The sequence below is a fragment of the Equus quagga genome, chromosome 8 (genome assembly GCF_021613505.1).
Source record: "Equus quagga isolate Etosha38 chromosome 8, UCLA_HA_Equagga_1.0, whole genome shotgun sequence".
Taxonomy (NCBI): domain Eukaryota; kingdom Metazoa; phylum Chordata; class Mammalia; order Perissodactyla; family Equidae; genus Equus; species Equus quagga.
The window spans coordinates 59,827,200-59,847,101 of NC_060274.1; the positions used below are offsets into that span (position 1 = coordinate 59,827,200).

The 19,902-nt window shown below is 40.3% G+C and overlaps 1 protein-coding gene across 1 annotated transcript in view; it reads left to right on the top strand.

Moving 5' to 3' along the window:
• CDK14 (cyclin dependent kinase 14) overlaps positions 1-19,902 on the top strand; it is a 550,173-nt gene that overhangs the window by 393,265 nt on the left and 137,006 nt on the right. The window contains exon 11 of the mRNA XM_046669616.1: positions 17,868-17,931. Coding sequence (XP_046525572.1) covers positions 17,868-17,931 — 64 coding nt within the window. The remainder of the gene's footprint in view (positions 1-17,867; positions 17,932-19,902) is intronic.

Consider the following 19,902-nt stretch of genomic DNA (forward strand, 5'->3'; position numbering starts at 1 on the left):
GGGCATCAATATTGTAAGCCCTGGAAGTAGACCTTATTCATCTAACAGAACAACTGAATCCTTTAGAAGTACTAACACCTGGGTTTTTGTTGGGAGTACATGAACCGTGGTTTTTATTGATTTCCTTGTCCTACTGAGGACACAATGTACTTCATGAGGTTGTATTTTTCACATCACAGCACCAGCTTCTCAAGCAGTGGAATATGATGCTCTTATCAAGCCTTCTTCATTTGTCAGTATGCTTTATTTACCATTTTTATAATAAATGCGTTGCTGTTTCTGCTACTCCATAGGTCTTTTTTTCCGTATTGTAGTAACATCAAATTTAAGTCTGATTTTTTATTGGTCTTAGTGGCAGTGGTGGTCATCTTCACATAAAGTTGACATCCACGGCTTCAACAAGATATATAATCATTCAGAGAAGATTTTTCAACATGATCATTCCTATTCTTGATAAGATGAAATAAGTACTCTCATACTCCTGATGGGATTATAAATTAACACAGTGATACTACAGAATAAATTAGAAAAAAAATAAAATATTCGTATCACTTGGTTTAGAAACTAGACTTCTCAGAGTTGCTAAATAGTCACAAGGACTCAAAGATTTATGAATAGAACAGTCCAACAATGGGGAAATAGATAATTTTTATTATTACTACTACTATTACCATTAGCTAACAAAATACCAACTAAGCATTTTTTTGTGCGTTATCTCACTAACTCTAGCAATGTTGTGAAATAGGTGTTATTTTTATCCCATAACAGAAAAGAAAATCGTGTTAAAGAAGCTAAGCAACCCATCAAAATGATGATGATGATGATGATGATGTTGGTAATGATAGTGATGGCAGCTATCACTCACTGAGTTCTGCTATGTGTCACATGGTATTCTAAGTTCTTTACATGTATTAGCTTATTCAATCTTCTTACAAAGAATCCAATGATTTAGATACTCTTTGTCATCCACATTTTGCCAAAGAGAAAACTGAGGCACAGGGATGTTAACTAACTAGAATAAAAGAAGTTAAGTTACATCATTCCAAATATTTAATTTGGGATTTGAGTGCAGATAGATTGATTTCAGAGGCCGCACTCTTATCATAATGCCTATCAAGATGGTGTAGTTGGTAAGTAAATGGCAGACCAAGACCTAAACTCAGATCTGCTAGACAACTCTTAATCACTGAGCAGTATAGCTAATTAGTTAACTTAATTCCATTTGATGGATTGTTTTGTAGTATGTGATGTGATTATTTACTCTCTTCAGAGCTAAAGGAGGTAAATATATAACACAGAGAGGTTATCAAGGATAAGGAAGAAATGAGTTTACTCATCATGTTAGGATCACATGCCTACCTCACGCCCCCTCATTTCCCCTGGCTGCCTCCAGGATGTGATGGTGGCTTCCCAACTGGAAAAATGACTAGGAGAGATAAGGCAGTTTCATCCCAGAAGGAAGGATACAGACTGAGCCTAGAACGTAGAAGCAGTATTATATAAAGTAAGGAGTGTAGACTTTGGAACAAGACACTCCTTTCAAATCCTGCTTCTTCTGCCTACTTAGTGAGGCCTTAGTCAAGTCCCTTAACATCTCTAAGCCTCAGTTTCCTCATCTGTAACATGGAGGAATATGCCCCTCAGAGGAATTGTTGGAGGATTAAATGAGATGATGTATCAACAAGTCCTGCACAAAGGGAGCACTTGGTAGTGTGGCAGAGACCCTCCTTTCCCTCAGCCAGCACTCTCCAAACACCTCTTCCTAGGTTAGTAGCAGCCCTTGAGTACCTGATGCTCTCATCTTGCATATGTGCCCCTCTTGAAGTCTGCAACCATGAACATTCCTTGTTCTCAACCAACTAAGAGTTTTTGACCCTCCCCTTGCTCCAAACCCAGTCCAGCCTGGCCTCAAATGCAAATAATGTTGAATAATTTTAAAGTAATATAAGAATTGGAGATGTATGTCTTGAGGTGTTCTGTTTGCTCACCTGTATCACCACTGACGTCATCTAAAATAAGTGAGGTCTTCTTGGTCAGGGTGGGAGGGTCTGTATATTTTCAAAGTGTTTGTTTCTTATTTTTTTAATTGAAGTAACTATATAAATTTCAGGTATACATCATTATATTTCGACTTTTGTGTAGACTATATCATGTTCACCACCAAAAGTCTAGTTGCCATCTGTCACCGTACCCATGCAACCCTTTACTCCTTTCGCCCTCAGCCACCCCCTTCTGCTCTGGTAACCACCAATCTGTTCTTGGTATCCATGTGCTTGTTTGTGATTTATCTTCCACAGATGAATGAAATCATACAATCATTTTCTTTCTTTGACTTATTTTGCTTAACGTCATACTTTCAAGGTCCATCCATGTTGGTCACAAATGGCAAGATTTCATCTTTTTATGGCTGAGTAGTATTCCATATTTTGTGTGTGTGTGTGTGTGTGTATACACATATATATCACATCTTTATCTATTTGTCCATTGATGGGCACTTAGGTTGCTTGCTAGTCTTGGCTATTGTGAATAATACTGCAATGAATATAGGGTGCATGTATCTTTTCAAATTAGTGTTTTCATGTTCTTTAGATAAATACCAAGAAGTGGAATAGCTGGATCATATGGTAGTTCTATTTTTAATTTTTTGAAGAATCTCCATACTGTTTTTCACACAGGCTACACCAATTTACATTCCCACCAGCAGCATATAAGGGTTCCTTTTTCTCCACATCCTGTCCGACACTTATTTCTTGTCTTTTTAATAATAGTCATTCTGACAGGTGTGAAGTGATACCTCACTGTAGTTTTTATTTGTATTTCCCTAATAATTAGTGATGTTGAACATCTTTTCATGTGCGTGTCAGCCATCTGTCTATCTTCTTTTGAAAAATGTTCAGATCCTCTGCGCATTTTTTGATAAAGTTGTTTCTTTTTATTGTTGTTGAGTTGTATAAGTTCTTTATATATTTTGGATATTAACCTTTGATCAGATAAATGACTTGCAAATATCTTTTCTCAATTGGTATGTTGTCTTTTCGTTTTGTTGATGGTTTCCTTTGCCTTGCGAAGCTTTTTAATTTGATACAGTCTCATTTGTTTTTAATCTAGTAACAGAACTTTCCATAGTACATGTTAATAAGATAATCAAATTTTGTTTTATGTTATGAACACACCATAACAAACTGAGTTGCTTTGCACTGTACTACAGTTGTACCTGTCACTTTGGTTGGATCTCTTAATTCTGAAGTCAGCAACACAAGCACCTATTAAGGAAGAAATGGGTTTCTACCAGGGGATTGTTAAAAGAAAGAAAAGTACATTTTCAGAGGCATCTTGGGGAAGCCTAGCCCATCCGTTCAAGTAGGCAGTGGTTTAAGGCTTCCTCAGTGAATAATTCAGTAGAGGACAGTGAGTTTTGTGCCTTAAGTCTCATTAAATTGCACTCACGCAAGCATGGTACATGGAATGAGAAAGTGCGGGAAATGATGGTGATTGCTCTTGGACTCAAGTCTGATACTTTAAGGGACTATGGATGACCTTGATCATATGGTTGCTGCCACCTTCTGACAAGGCTAGCAGGAGAGACAAAGACACAAATGGCTCTGTTTGTAAATTACAGTGTAGTCTGAAACTGCATCTACCAAGGACAATCTTATGCAAGTAAGACTCTGAGCCAACTGCCTGTGCACCGCCTCTAAAGCAGTGTAGGAAAATAAGAGTGGCAGTGAGCATTTTCTTCCTTTCTGAATTTCACATATGCTAAAAGAATGAGTCCCAGGGACTCTTAGGCAGCAGCACCATTGGCCGAAATCCTAATTTTTTATCTTTCAAAAATGCCTACTGCTCTTCAATGTCTGTTCCTCAACTTGTTATACTGTGAGCCTATTTTAATCATAAGAAACAATAAGGGAGAGGTGGCTGAATATTAAAAAATCTAGGTGAGCTCTTCGAAAGGACTAAGATACCTACCTTTTTAGTGAACGTGATCATTAGAGGACTTTGCCCCTTGGTTGGACTGGCCCTTTTCTCCTGTTTGTTGACAGGCAGTCTTGTGAGGCTGTCCTTTGTCCCCTGTAACCTGCCAGCAGGAAAGTGGAGGCACAGCAGAGAGGAAATGATGAGATGCTGCCTTCTTGAGAGATCAGAGGAAGAGCAGCTGCTCACAGCGTCAACTGTATAGGCCACACCATGTCAATGTCTAGATTCCTAACTTTTGGGAAACTATTCTTTACTGAAAATAATAAATCAACAAAACAGGATGGTCTTTTGGAAGTATGATGGAGAATAGGAGAGATATTCATTGTTGGCCCAACCCCTGATTTGTCTGAGCATCTTTAAATCTTCATCTTGTCCTTCACTTGAGGACAAAGTCCATGGTCAAAGGTCATCATATGTGTTTAAATTTATCTTTTACAGTATAATTTAACAGGAGCCCATTAGATCTATAGAGTCCAGAGACCATCACTTCTCCCCTCCCGGCTGCCAGTCACCATTAGCTTGTGACCCTTGCAAGTCGTTCAGCCTGTTCCAGACACAATTTGTATATCTCTATATAAATCAGGGATCGCCATTTAGGGTTTATTATTCATTATATCACATTTCGTATTCATATATGCTGAGGCCCCTCCACCCAACCCCTCTGAACATTGTAAACTCTCCGTCCAGACTATCATGATACAGGATAAATTAGAGTTTGTGTGTTTCTCACCCAGAGCTCATCTAAGATGTGTCCTCATTTTTTTTTTCCTTGATGACTTAGGCAGGCAAAAGATCACTTAGTACTAATCCCACCCTTTTCTGTTTAACTGTGGAGATAACACATCAGTGTCCCAGTCAGTGCTGGCTGCTATAACAGAATACCCTAGACTGGAGGGCTTAAACAGCAAACACTTATTCCTCACAGTTCTGGAGGCTGCAAGTCTGAGATCAGCTGCCAGCAGGTCAGATCCTTGGTGAGGTCCCTTTGCTTGGTTACGTCTTTACGTGGCTTTCCTTGGAATGTGCACACAGAGAGATCCTGTGTCTCCTCCTCTTTTTATAAGAACCTTAATCCCATCATGAGGGCTCCACCCTCCTGACCTCATTTAATCCTAATTATTTCCCAAAGACCTCACCTCCAAATGCTATCACACTGGGGCTTAGGGTTTCAGCATATCAGTTTTCGGGGGACACAGACATTCACTCCACAGCAATACATGTTTGAAAAAAGTGATTAAGGGGTGAGGAAGAATTAGGTATATATCTGCTTTAGCATTAATCTCTTAGCTGATTCATATATAACCCACAATGCATAACTGCCGTAATTCCTAGTTATTGGAAAATATTAGGCCAAATATGCCATTGATGTAGAAATGCATTAAAATAATGTGAAGTTAACCAAATAGCTCACACTAATCTAAGCTGGTGCTGATGAAACTAAGTTAACACCACTTCAGAATTTAAAATCAAGAATAACAGCAATTGAAAGTTACAACTACCTCATTGTAACACCGATGATGACCCCATAGCTCAGTGTTGCCCAGGGAACTGTGGAACTCCAACCTCTTCATGTGCCAGGGGTTGTCAAGAGTGTCCAAAGTTGTCAGGACTTGAGTGGGAGCCACACTTCCTGAGAGATTTCCTCATTTTCAACTCTAAATAATTTACTAATTTTAGATTATGAATACCAAATTTTAGCATTGATATTCTAAATACCGGTTCCTGACCCACTGCATCTGTTAGGAATAAGTAGCCATTTATAGGTGAAAGTCTATGGTATTGCATGTCAATTGCCAAGAGAGTGTTGCATTGGGAATGAGAGTCTATTCTTGACCAGGAGTAGGCCTGTGGGGCCTCGTGGGCCTGGGGTTTATCATGAAGTTCTCAGGGACTGTCTTTTCCAAAGTTGTATCCTAGCTGCTAGCACAGCCATTGGCAATAACAGGTTTGTGATAACTTTTTATGAATAAATATGTAATAATATATACCTGTGTTGAAATTGTATGTATTTAAATGTTGCAAAAACTATAATAAAATATTGCAAATCTCATGCGTTCTATAGAACTATCTTGACCTAAATTTTTTAACAGCCCTTCTGCCAGTAAACTTACCAGAGGTTTAGTTGTAACCCACACATTCCAGCATACCCCATTCAAAGCTCTAACTATCACAGCATCTTTTTTTAGAACAGGGAAATGTATGGATTTGCTTTTGATAGCCGGGCCCTGACCTACATACTTCCAATACAGGCACTGCCTTACTCCCCACACAGCACGGGGGGAAGGCTCTATTCTGCTCTCCCTGCCCTCACCCCCACCGCTGCAGACACAGCAGCACTTCCTTTCAGCACTCTTCACTGCTTCCAGGAGCCCCCTGTTCTGCCTCTCCAATGCCCCATTCTAAGTGCAAGTAGATGCCTCCGTGAAAAAAGGTAGAAAGGTTGTAAAGAGGAGAAAGAAAATGCAAGCCTATAACCTGGTAGAGGCACCCTTTATGCAGCCTCCTGACCCCACGTTGCTGTTGCCCCCCCCCCTTAACCAGTGCTGAAAATGCAGAGAAAATGATTCACTTTTTGACCACCCTTTATTCCTTCTGAGAGAATTCCTGTCACTTCTCCCAAGTCACAGCTCCTTTTCTGTTTTGGCCTCAGTCTTCATCCCAGCATCTCCCTGGGCTTAGAAGCCTCAGGCCAGCATGTTCTTCCTCCTCTGGGCTGGAGTTGGTGCCTGAGACTAGAGCTTGGTGAGTCTTGGGGAAAGGATCCCTGTCCTGCTCCCTGGCTGCCTCCATGGGAAGAGTGTTGTGATTTCCACGGTGGCTGCATTTTTATCAGAAACACTGCTGTACTGAGTGGTTTGGCTGTGTAGGGCTTTTTGGTTTGTTATGAATTTAGCAGACTTTTGTGCATCAGCCAGGGGACTAACCACTATGCAGAGAATTGTTTCTTTGGGAGAATGTATTGTGAGCCCCAAACAGCTGTTGGAACACAACTCCATTTTAGGTGCCAATATTTTATTTTTGCATTATGGAATTTTATAGCAGTAAAGGGATAATAAGATCTCTGCTGAGCTTTCAACCTGCCATTTTTATATGATGCAGTTTTCCTTCCTGAATCCTGGGCTGAAACATAAACAGCACAAATGCCCATCAATAGCAGAGTAGATGAATAATATTCCATTCAACATAATAGTCACACATGAGTTTGGGTGAATCTTAGCAATATAATGTTAAGTGAAAAAAATAATCTCCAAAGATTAGCTGTGACATATATCCTGTATAAGAAATTTAAAATAATTTAAATAAAAATATTTTATAATCTTTATAAGGACACTTAAGTTATATAAAAAGGAAAGCTAGAGAATAATGACCGTGATTCAGGATGGAGCTCACTTCTGGTGGGGGTGACTTGCCTGGGGCCTGAGCCATAGGATTAGATGTGGTTGTAGGTAAATAACCTCACTCTTTCCAGGGATCCAAAGAAAGAAAAAATAAATAAATATGTTCTTTTCTCTTTGGTTTTAGGGATAAACACTTCTATTACTTTTGTCAAGATCGAATAAGAATGAATGACAAAATTGGTTGTCTTGGTAAATAGCTATGTGAGAGTGTCAGTACTTGCCTTTGAAACCAATGTAAGGATGTCCCGTAGGTCAGCAGAAGCTTGGCAGCACCTGCTGGGAAGAAAGCAGTCACTCAGCTAGTGAGGTTGCTTGGTTGACCACTCAGCTTCAGTCTATCGGTCTTTGCTGGTCTTGCATATATAAGTTGCTTTAGGAGTCAACTGAGATGAATTAATATTTATTAATATTAATAATTTTGCACCAGCATCTGAGTGACAAGGTGGGAAAGGCACCAGACATAAGGTGGTGTACTGGTTCTGTTCCTCTCTTCTAGAGGACCTATTCAGATATGCCTCTTTGCAGTATAGTTTTCTCATCTGCAAGGTAGCCAATATTGTCCTATTTTGAGTTGACCACAACTCATAGGAAATAATAGGTATAAAACTACAAACAGTAGAGCATGTGAAGTTATTATTGCTACAAGTAGAAATGTTTCCACAGCTTTTTCTGTTCACTTCATGTTTTATATGTATAAAATATATGTTTTGAGTATCATTTATAAATTTTTGTAAATGGTAATTTTCCTCTGTAGTGGGCTGAAAAGATATTAGACCCTAATCCCTGGACCTGTAATTTTACCTTATTTGGAAAATGGATTTTTGCAGATGGGATTAAGTTAAGGATCTTGAAATGGGAAGATTATCCTGGATTATCCAGGTGGTCCCTAAATGCAGTCATCAGCGTTCTTACGAAAGGGAGGCAGAAAGCGATACAGAAGAGAAGGCAGCGTGAAGATGGAGACAGAAATTGGAGTGTTAGGACCACACATCAAAGAGTGCTCTTAGCCACCAGAAGCTGGAAGAGGCAAGACGTGGATGGTCCCCTTGAGCCCCCTGGGGGGAGGGTCACCCTGCTGACATCTTGATTTCAGCCCAGTGGAACTGATTTCTGACATCAGCCTCCAGAACTTCGAAAGGGTTAGATTTCTGTTGTTTTAAACCACCAAGTTTGTGGTTATGGGTTATAACACCCACAGGAAACTAATACATTCACATTAACATGTTTTTGAAGTTAATATAATTTTCTAACAAACACATGAGGATGTCAAAATTTCATAGTGTTATGAATCAGTCAATAGCTGTGTCATTTTTAATTTTGATGTAATAAAAATGGAAATTTAAAATACCACATTTCTGAGTGCAAAAGTTATAGTTATACATTTTTGTATCTACAATAATCAGTACCCTGGCTTGCACACAGTTGGTGCTCAGTAAATAGGAAAACTACTTTCATTCAAGAAAAAGAAGATGATGATCAATTTGGGCATATGTTATGTGTCATATCTGACACATATATGTTTGTAGAATTTTAATTGGTGTGAAGTTCACAGCTGAAGTAAAGCGCATCAATGGATGAACTGAGTATTTTATTATTACTATTATTATTCCCATCCTGCCAGTTTCCAGAAATTTGAATGAAACCTCTTACCATAAGAGACACCTAGGGTATAAGACTGTTAAAATAAGGACAGGGAAGCAGGTGCTGGTGGATGAGCTCTGACTTACAGAATGTGAGCCAGTCTTCCATGCAATCATTGTCATCTGTTGTAGCTCCTGATATGAGGTGCCCATGCCCCTGAAATTGAAATCGCCTACAACCTCTCCTTTCTAAATGCCATTTGAACAAATAATCTTCTGTAAGTTCTCTAGCTGAAGGTGTACCTATGACCATAACTTCTTCTCTACTGCTTATGCTTTTTTGGTTGAAAAATCCAGTTAGAATAAATTCTTTAAAACAGTGGTTCTCAAACTTCAGTGTGCATATGAATCACCCAGGGTTCGTGTTGAATTATAGATTGTGATTCATCAGGTCAGGAGTGGGGCCTGAGCTTCTTTCTGTGAGTGATGCTGATGCTGCTAGTTCATGGACCACATTTTGAGTAAAAAGGCTCTAGCATCCAATACTCCTGCCTCCAGGTCCCTCTCCCTAGGTCCATTTTTCACCATTTTGTGCCTCTGCCTCAGGCAGTCAGCCTAGTTCTGCCGCATTTTCTTGGCAACATCACCCCCCTCCAGCCTCTGCACCCTCCGCTCTCGAGCTCCTGAACAACATGCATGGACATTTCCATCACTGTGTCTCCCACAGCGCACAGTTGGGGACTGACCGTCTGAAGCCCTGTCACAGTAACATCACTCAGTGAAAAGAAGAGAAAAGGCATTGAGATGAGAGTGAAATCGATGAAGGAGTCAGAGTTTAGGGAGATAGGGAATAGAAGCAGTAGGAGAAAAAGAATGAAGTTTAGTTGGAGGAAAACGTGTTTTAAATGAGCTGCCCTCACTGCAGAATTTTCCAGTTGAGCATTTTCTGGAGCAGTTTCAAATTTATTTTTTAGTGATCCTCTGATTTCTCTAACAACCAACTGCTTGTTTTGTTCATTCATCTACTGAAAATCTTTTTGTGGCCCTCTGGGCCCAGGCTGAAGACTTTAAAAAAAATTAAATCTATAAACCATCTAACTAAACTGAGGGCCTCTGAGAGATGGCCTGGTTGGTTGGGCCAGTCAGTGGTCCCAACCTTGCTGACAGTAGAATCACTGGGGAGGTTTAGAAAATTCCACACACCTGGGCTGCAGCTCAATTAAATCAGAATCTTCGGGGTGGACCCCAGTCTTTAGTATTTTTTTTTTTTAATCTTCCCACATGATTTGTGTGTGCAGCCAAGCACCACTAAGCCAGACTTTCTAGCAGGTGAATTGAACTCACTTTAAATAAAACTCTAAGAGCTGTCCTTTACATATTTGTGTTCCTTCTCATCTAAACCTTTACCATGTTGAAAACTCTGCACAATATTTTGGAAACACCATCTCCTTTAATCCAGCACCTTCGGTTGAGCAGCTGATTAAATATTCAAGCAGCTTTCTGAAGCCCAGGCAGCTTTTTATTTTCTCAGTCCAGTGGCTCCCCCTGCTGGCCTTTCTTAGGCAAAGCTTCCTGCTCAGCAGACTCACTACAGGTTTTGCCGCTCTGTGAAACACAATCCCAAATTACAGCATTTTAAAGCAGCTTTTCTAATCCCACATCCAACCTGTAGCCATTGGCCATTGCCCAAAATGAGCAGTCAGAACGCTCTAACCGCTGACCTAGTGGCACTTTAGGCCTGGCCTCGGGAATGAAGGAAGAGGAGCTATATATGTATGTATGTATACATACACACAATATACGGTTACATACACACAGCACATATGTACACGTATTTTGCTTATTTTGCTATTAGAAAATATTCTGATATCAGCTATTGATTTTGCTGGTTCCCTGCAAAATAATTAACAATGATACTTACCTTGGGTAGAAAGTGGAGAAGGAAAGCTTTCATCCATACCTTCTCTACCCTCCTTCATCCAATCATACCCTTTTCCTTATCCACTGACTTCTCCTTATCTACCCCATAAGTTATAATTAGAGCCAAATAAAAATAAAGGTGGATTTAAATGCATGACCTCATCGTATCACCCAAACTCTTGTTGCAGTATTACATCAAAATTTTACTGCATATCACCCTTGTGTCTATAGAGGCAAAATCTGGTCTTCTTATATCTGATTGCAAAATGTGGTGCAGTCCAACCCTTAGCTCTCATTAACGTCATATGGCTGTCTATTCCATTTTGTACAGCTCTTGTCATCAGAATGCCCTTCTTTGTTGTATACTGTATCTTACCCCATTGGCCTTATTTTCTGTCTGACTCAGCACAGCATAGGTCAGTCCCCCATTGACATTGCAGTACTTGATGAACCTATTCGAGGTGATGTTCCAAACCATTTCTTTCTCATCAAAGATAAACATTTCCAGTGGACCTCATAGGACATGGGTCCACCACCCCCTGACCTTCCTGGGTCCATCCCATAGAAGACTGCCTTATCGATCTTGTTCCTCTTCACAGGCAGCAGCTGGTACTGGTGCAGCGATGCAGATGGTCTCTGCCTAGTATGTGGTATGATTCAGTGATTAAATCTTTATTAGTTTTTTATTGCTGCATGACAATACTACCACAAACTTAGCAACAATGCACATTTATCATCTCGCAATTCCTGAGGGTCAGGAGTCCAGCATGACTTAGCTGGGTGCTCTGCTTCAGGGTCTTAGAAGCCTGCAATCAAGGTGGCAGCAGGGCCTGCCATCTTATGTGAAGGTTACCTGGGGAAGGATCCGCTTCCAAGCTCATGTGGTTGTTGACAACATTCACTTTCTTGCAGGCTTTTGGACTGAGGGCCTGAGGTTCTTGCTGGCTGTTGATTGAGACCACCTTTAGTTCCTGGTCTTGTGGAAGCAACATGACTGCTTGCTTCCTCAAAGCCAGCAAGGGAGAGAGCCTTGTAGCAGAATTGGAGTTAGCATCTTACACAATATAACTATGGAAGTGACATCTCATCACTTGTGCCGTATTCTGTTGATTAGAAGCAAGTCCCTGGTCCCATCCGCACTCAAGGGGAAGAGCGTGAACCCCGCGAAGCAGGGATCGTGAGGCCACCTTAAAGCCAGCCCAGTCCAGGCTCCTTTGATTTCTGCTGGGTGGTCTCAGAGAGTTTGTACTCAGCTAAAAGTCATGAGTCTTCTTTACATAAATTGTAGCTTCCCAGGTCTTCCCATCTTGAACAATTAATCAATAGAACCTAAGTACTGGACTTCATTGCTATTAGGTTTCCCTGTGTTAGATTCAGCCAGTTGTTCCCACCTGATTAAATATTTTTTAATCCTGACTCAGCCATCAGAATATTGCACATCCCTTCTATTTTTTGTCAACTGAGAATGTAAGACATTTTTCTCTGTCTTCCTTTAAGTCACTGATGAAAATGCTGAATAGATTGGTACCTAAAAGTACTTTATATATATATACATATATATGGTTATATTTTATTTATATATATGTTGTATGTGTGTGTGTGTGTGTATTGGACTGGAGGGAGAGAGAGAATAAAAAAAGCCTTGTTTCTAATACTCAAAACCTCCTTCTAGAGTCTGATCAGTTGGCTGTGAATCATTAGCACCATCTGAGCCACATTTCTCTGTCTGATCATCCTGAGTGAGATAGTACAGCTCTTAAGAGCATAATCTTTCTTGTCAAACCAACCTGGTTTTGAATTCCAGCTCCACCCACTTGGTAATTATTTTTCTAGATAGACAGTGCACAAGCAGGATAAGAGTTAGGAAGTTCTGCTTTCTCTCTGGCTCATCTTTGAACTTTATACCATCTGTTCCAGAGTGGAGTGTGTAATATCCAAGCTGAGTTCTGCTGAGCATCTTCACAAGTTTCATTTAGGACTTCTCACCAAGGAACCAGAAAAAATCTTTCAGAATCTAAAGTAGTACAGCGATGAAGCAATCATTATTTTACAGATGTATGTGTGAGCTTTCAGAGTTTCTGTTTAAAAATCATAAAAATTATTTGCTTGTTCTCCATTTCCTTTGATTCATTGCTAAGTCAGTTTGAAATCATCAGCCCTGCTGTTAGAGTGCCCATCTCATAAAATGGAAAACCCTAAAGTGGGAACCCAGCAGGTTCCACCTCACTTCGTTAATACGTCTTGTGTGAGCCAGTTTTATCTGCATTTGATAGGCCAGATTTCCTCTGTGCTGGAGTCTCTGTCAGAGACTTTTCTGACCTCTTGACCCAGGAAAACTATTAGCAATCCTTGTTCTGCTTAAACCACAGGCATTCTTTAGGGAAAACGCATGGACTCATTTTTAGCAGCCCCAGGGCCTGGGCAAAAGCAAACACAGGGGAAAAATGTAGAAATTAGTAGATCTATCAATAATTTGGAAGGGTAAGTAAATATTTCTGACAAACACTAGTTCTTGAACTCTGAGCTCTGAATGTTTAGATTCACTTTTCTTCTGTTATTTGTAAAATAGATGTTTCAGCAGAGAGGCCCTCTTTGTCTTGGTGTCTTCCTTTGCCCACCATAGAGACTGCCACGATGGGTGGGATCTATGGCAGACCTTCAGTTCATAGGTAAGTCTGGAAGACTAAGTTTGAGATCGTTAAATCCTAGTCCATCAGGGTCAGGCAGTGTCAGCTTCTACTGATAAGGCGAGATCATCCCTTGTTTTTCTTAACAGATGCTAACAGTCCAGGAAATCACAGAGACACCCTTCTGAGACTGTATGTGTCTGAATGTAGGGAAGTAAGACCACTCTGTAGCTCCTATTTTGGCATTTGTTTTCTGCCACCATGTATATGTTTTCCCTGAACTTTTTTTTATTTTTTTGGTGAGGAAGCGTGGCCCTGAGCTAACATCTGTTGCCAATCTTCCTTTATTTTATGTGGGATGCCACCACAGTGTGGCTCGACAAGTGGTGCTAGGTCTGTGCCCAGGATCCAAACCTACGAACCCTGGGCCACCGAAGCACAGTGCGCAAACTTAACCACTATGCCACCGGACCGGCCCCAGCTTCCCCCCATCTTAAATCCCTCTCCCAAGATCCATATTTGCATTTCCAGCTGCCCTTTACACATCCCCTGTCTTGACATGTAGGCGTTTCTAACATTTAATAACATTTAGCCCAGAACTAAATTAATTGCCCTCAGCCCCCAAACTTGCTTTATTACTTGCATTCCTGATTTCAGCTAACAACTTCTTGTTCCCTATAGAATGGCTCTTAAACAGAAGAAGTGCATTTTACATCATGACTCACACAGCACACATGCGCACACACACACAGATATATCTGGAATAAAAGTTTCATAAAACAATATGTATCTTTATCATGTGTTACCCTCTGATATCTTCTCTTTGTTTCATCTTTTGAAAAATGCTGATGTCAACACTCTAAATGAAATTTACAATCTCCCAATGGGTCATGAAACCTGCAGTTCGAGAAAACCTGAAACAGAGTTAAAATGCAGTCTCCTGGGATTCAGTATCTGGCCCTAGCCTCCCATGCCATAACCGATTCTACAATCCAGTCACACCAAACTTCATGCTCTTACCCAGACACACCATTTATTCATTCATTCATTCAGTCAGTCAGTCAACATTTACTGAGTACATATTTGGTGCCAGGCACGCGGTAGGCACTAGGGATCTAAAGATGAATGTCATAGTCTCTACTCTGAGGTTCACCATCCATTGAGGAGACAGGTGAGTAATCTAACAATTATGAGGTAGTGGGTAGGTCCTAGAATAGAATTCTGCACAAAGCCCTTGGAGATCACAAAGATCTTGGACCAGAGAGTCCAGAAAGTCTTTCAGGAAAAGGTGACCCGGGGGCTCAAGCTAGAAACAGAGGTAGGAGTTAACCTGGCTAATCAGGAGCAGGACATTCCAGAAGAGGAAACCACCATGGGATGATAGGGGGCATGAGCAGCATGAGAATTTGGAGAACTGAAAGTATTTTGACATAAACCTTTCTTTGTAACCAGAATACTGTGCTGTCATTCCCACACTTTCTTTACTTGGCCGACCGTTACTCAGTGTTCCCTCTCTCAGTAAATGATCCTCTCCCATGTAGCTTTTCTCCCTATCTGCAGGTAGACTCAAGCACACCTCCCTTTGGGCTCTCGCCTCCCTCTCCCCACACCTCTGAGAGAACACTTGCTATGTTGAAGGCAGCTCATCCCCGCCCCGTTCATGTGCCTCAGCAGAGGAGGAGCACCTCAGGGAACAGCCCCAGCCTCATCCTGCTGTCTCCTGTGATGGACGCAGTAAACGTTAGCTCAGTGAAGATATGGACTAGTAAAGGAACAGATGTACAAGTCAGGGTGCAGCTTTACGGAGAAGCTGCTTAAACGACTATCTTGAAGACTTTTCAGCGTGTCCTAGCATGTTCTTTAACACTGAAAGAGGCCCCAGATGTTATAAACCTGCTTATTTACATCTGTGGGGACCACATTTTAAATGCTGGTGGCGTCCCAGATGCAATTTTCTTTCGCACTGTTTTATTTGCAAAAGATTATTTTTGGCTTTTAGAGACTACTTCTTTTTCCTTCTAACATACAAGTATCTTGGTAGTGGAATTTCTTAATTAACATAAATGAAAATCCAACATCAGAGACAACACACAACCCGTTTCCCTAGTGCACCAGTAGCTTATCGTCTCTACCCGTATATTTAACCCGAATTGCCTTTCCCAGAAAGGATTTCGCAGGAAGCAAAATTGATTTTTAATTCTTCTCTTCCTTGCCACTTTCTGCCCAGTTTGTATTTCCTGTGCAAATGGCCCAGGAGTTGTAGGCAGGAGAACAATTTGAGGTCTGGAATCTCATCAGTCAACACTATAATAACTGAAAAAAGAAAAAGTCATGTATTTTCTCTTTGCAGGTAATTTTTATGAGGTGGCCATAATATTTGATAATCACTCTGAAACAGAAAACTGGATATGGATGGGGAGAGAGCCTGTGAAAACGTTTGCTAACACAAACATTGTAGACACAGGTACAGTTAGGGTAACACTCAGACCTTTATTAGGAGTGAGAGAATGAGGTTCAAGTTCTTCCTGGACTTTCCATTGTTTCAGAGGGTCTGTTTCACTTGTGATGGATTGGTTGTGATGAAGTCATGATTTTGAGCTGCAAGTTCCTCCCCTTCGTTGCTAAAGCCCTTCATGTCCTTCACACAGAATTCAGAGTGAGCTCGAAGTAGAGCGTTCCCCGGGTGAGCCGTGAGCGCTGCCTGCAAACATGGTTGTCCCCTCTCCTGAAGTAATGGCTGGAATTAGTGAAAAGAAGGGAGGGCATGCCTTTTGCAGAGACACTGATATCACAGTGGCTCACGTCAGATGCAATGTCTTTGTCTCTTTTTCTGTCTTACAGCTCTCCAGCCCTCTCGCCTGTCTCCCTCCCCTCCCACCTAGCCTGTCCTTGCGTGGCCTGGTGTGTGTAGAGCTGCCTGTTAATGTTAGCATTAATCAGTGCTTGCAAAGTGAACCAGTTACAGTTTAAAAGAATTGTATTATCTGATCCCCTGAACCCAAATCCAGTGTGTCAACAAGGAACATAGTGCATGTTTAACCTTGATTCACCAGAGTAGGAGGCAGGGAGCAAAGCACTTGCTGTGTGTGGCAGCCTTTGATGTCACAGCCCTGTCCCCCAGTAAATAACTACATAAACAATCAGAGCTCTTATTTCCTTGTTGCCTAGTAGTACCTGCAAATCCTCGGAGAGGAAGTGAACATACTTCATTTCCTCTCGTGATATCTGCCATTCCTCCTTCCGGCTTTCCTCTTGCCCTTTCTAACCTGTTTGACTATCCACGTTGGTCCATCATAGTTTGAGTTACAGGGAGTCGCTGTGGATAAAGTGGGCAGGCTAGATTCTCCCACATGGCCAGAGCATCACTCACCTGACCCCATGTTCTGTGGGTGCTTTGAATAACATCCAAGACTTACGTAGTGCTTACTGCCTGCTGGGTAGTGTTCTTACCACAGACGAGGTGGGTGCTGTTATCACTTCCAGTTTATGAATGAAGGAATTGAAGCTTAGTGAGATTGTTTCTTACCCAAGGTCACATGGCTACTAAGTAGGGGAACAAGGATTTGAACCTGAGGAGTCTGTTTCCAGGGTCTGGGCTCTTCGCTCTTCAACTCCACTGTTCTCAATCAGTGATTTACCATGAGCATTGACTGTAATAGTGATGGATGGTGGGACTGAAAATTCAAATGGAGTGTGCCCAGTTACATGTGAGCTGGAATTGCCATTTAATTTCTTCAACTAGATCAAACATTGTCGTGATAGAAAAGTAGATGGGGAAAGAAGGTGGAAGTGTGGATAGAAGAAGTGTAGAGAGAATAGTATTTGAGGACAAGGAAACTATAAGTCACATAATTAAAGACGTTAACTGCAATGAGCAGGAGGCTAATAGAGCGTGTGAGCCTCCCAAGCTGTCTGTCTTGCTTCTTTGAAACCTTACGATACTCAAATGAGGATGTGGGGGAAGAAACGACAGGATTCTTAGAACTGTTAGATGATGAGATGTCTTATACTAGAGTGAAGGACAAAAGCTCATGAAAGAATCATGAGGGACACACATCCTTCATTCAGTTCCATGAAGATGAAACTTACCATTTTAGTCCATAGCCTGCTTATTCAGTTTCGAGTTGATAAAATGTAGCAGATTTAATGTCTTACCACATTCAGCTGCCTTTGTTAAAACACAGACATTCATCTTGGGTGGCTCTTTAGCTGAGTTTGTTTTTACTGAAATAAAATCGCTGGCACACGATTATGGAAAAAAATCCAGAGTTTCATCATATGCAGTGTACTGTTTTCTACACTGGAGAATTTTGAGTGCTTTGGAAATAATAAGTCTGTTTCCACAATTTCCTGCTCTCCACTAGGTTCTGGGAACACCAAATGAGGACACGTGGCCTGGAGTTCATTCTTTACCACATTTTAAGCCAGGTATGTTTTGTTAATTACAAATAACTAAGTGTTTCCTATGTGCAAAGGGTGCATATATAAATGTTCCCCCTCAAGTTAATACGTTACCTTGAAAAATTCTGCTTCCTTTTGCCATTGTGTATTCTCCCTATTAATGGAGTTGTCCTCTTGTTTTCAGAATTTATTTCTCTGTAAAGATAGAACTAATGACATCCCTTATGAGGGATTTTCACCATGTGTGCATCATTTGATTTGATTGGCTAATCTTGAAGTAACCATTCATTTCATTATCAGTTAGACTAGCATCCATGTCTATAAAAACAAAATTTAAATCATGGTACTACAATCCATCTGTATGACTTCTTGTAATCATACAAGAAAAGTATTCAACTGTAAAAGGGAAAACATCACATTTTGATTTATTTTTTAAAAAACTAGTAATCTGTGGTCAATTAATTTGAATTTAAACGTCTAAAATGTTCTGAATGTCCTATTGTACAATCCTGTTGTACTTTTAAAATGTAAAACATTTAAACCCCTACACTGGAAAATCTGAGAGAAAATGCGGAACTTTTAAATAAGTTGTCACTTTTTTTTTCAACAGTAGGTGGCAGTCAAGAAACTTTGAATTTTAATAATTACACTTAGAGGAAGAATCTCAAACATGGTCTATTTCATTTTTATAGAAGGGATGAAAGGTTTGGAATTGGAAATTTAATAAAAATCAGTGGAATAAATTATTGTAAAATGGTTCTCTTGTTGGTTGTTTTTTTTTTTTTCTTTTCTCTGTTACAAAACACGGATTATAAAATGCAGACCCACCATAAAAATTACTGAAAGGGATTTTATGGAAGATCTAACAGTCCATTATTTTATGAGGGAAAAGATCTATGAATATTTTCTGTTATGGGAGCCAAGTATATTCTCTTTCTCTTCTTCTCCTCTTTTGGGGGAGCATCAGGAATAAATTATCAATTCCAAAGATTGACTGAGCTGGGAAACTATTTTTATTCTTAATAGTTTTCTTCTGAAAGTGTACAGTGTGCTGACAATTCTTTTATCTTCCTCACCTGCCTCACGGACTCTGTACTTTTACTGAAATTTTTAAGTAACTTCTATGTTCTAAAAGACTATAGAAACTTAACAATCTAAGATGGATTTTTTCCCTCTTTTTTTAACCAAGCAAGAAGCAGCCACTAACTGCTCCAGTGGTTCCTAATGGAGTCTGCGTGAGACTCAGCTCTTTATATATGTCCCGGATGTGGGCTCGCTCGTACAGAAGGTTAGCTTCCCCATGTTAGTATCTAACATCTTAAGTCCTAGGGAAATAAAACAGAGCAGACTCTGAAATGATTTTAAATGATTAAAGTTAGATGCAGAAAAGAACAATTAAGACAGTCATTTGACCTGCCAAGTTTCTGCAGTAGAAAATATGGAGTAATTTGTTTATTTTGGTGTGAATAGAATTTATCTTTACCAAAAACATGCAAAAGCATTTATTAAATGTGTTCTAGAAAGTACTATGATGTAGTGCAAATTAAACTAACAGATTGGGAACTTCATGAGATCAGAGACTGTGCATGGTACATATTTTGGTGTTCAGTTAATGTTGGTTGCCTTGAATTATGTTGAATGTTTCAAAAAACATGAGTTATATGACTCTTCTGATAGACATATAAATTAGAATATGTATGTTTAAGTTATTAATATCATATACAAGTGCCACTACAGACACATAGAAGGTAATGGGAGTCCAGAAGAGTACCATGTTTAGATGGTGTAAGGCATGGGTGCTGACAAGCAAGAAAGATAATCTGGGCAAAGCTTGGGGCTTGTGGATAAGAGTAGATGTGATGAATGCTTCCTGAGTTGGCTTGAGAGGATTCAAGGGGAGACAAGATCATAGACTGAGGCAAAGGAAGCAAATCTATGTGTCCCTTCATGCAGCACTTACCCAGACCATCAGGGGAATCCTGGTCTCTGACCTCCTGG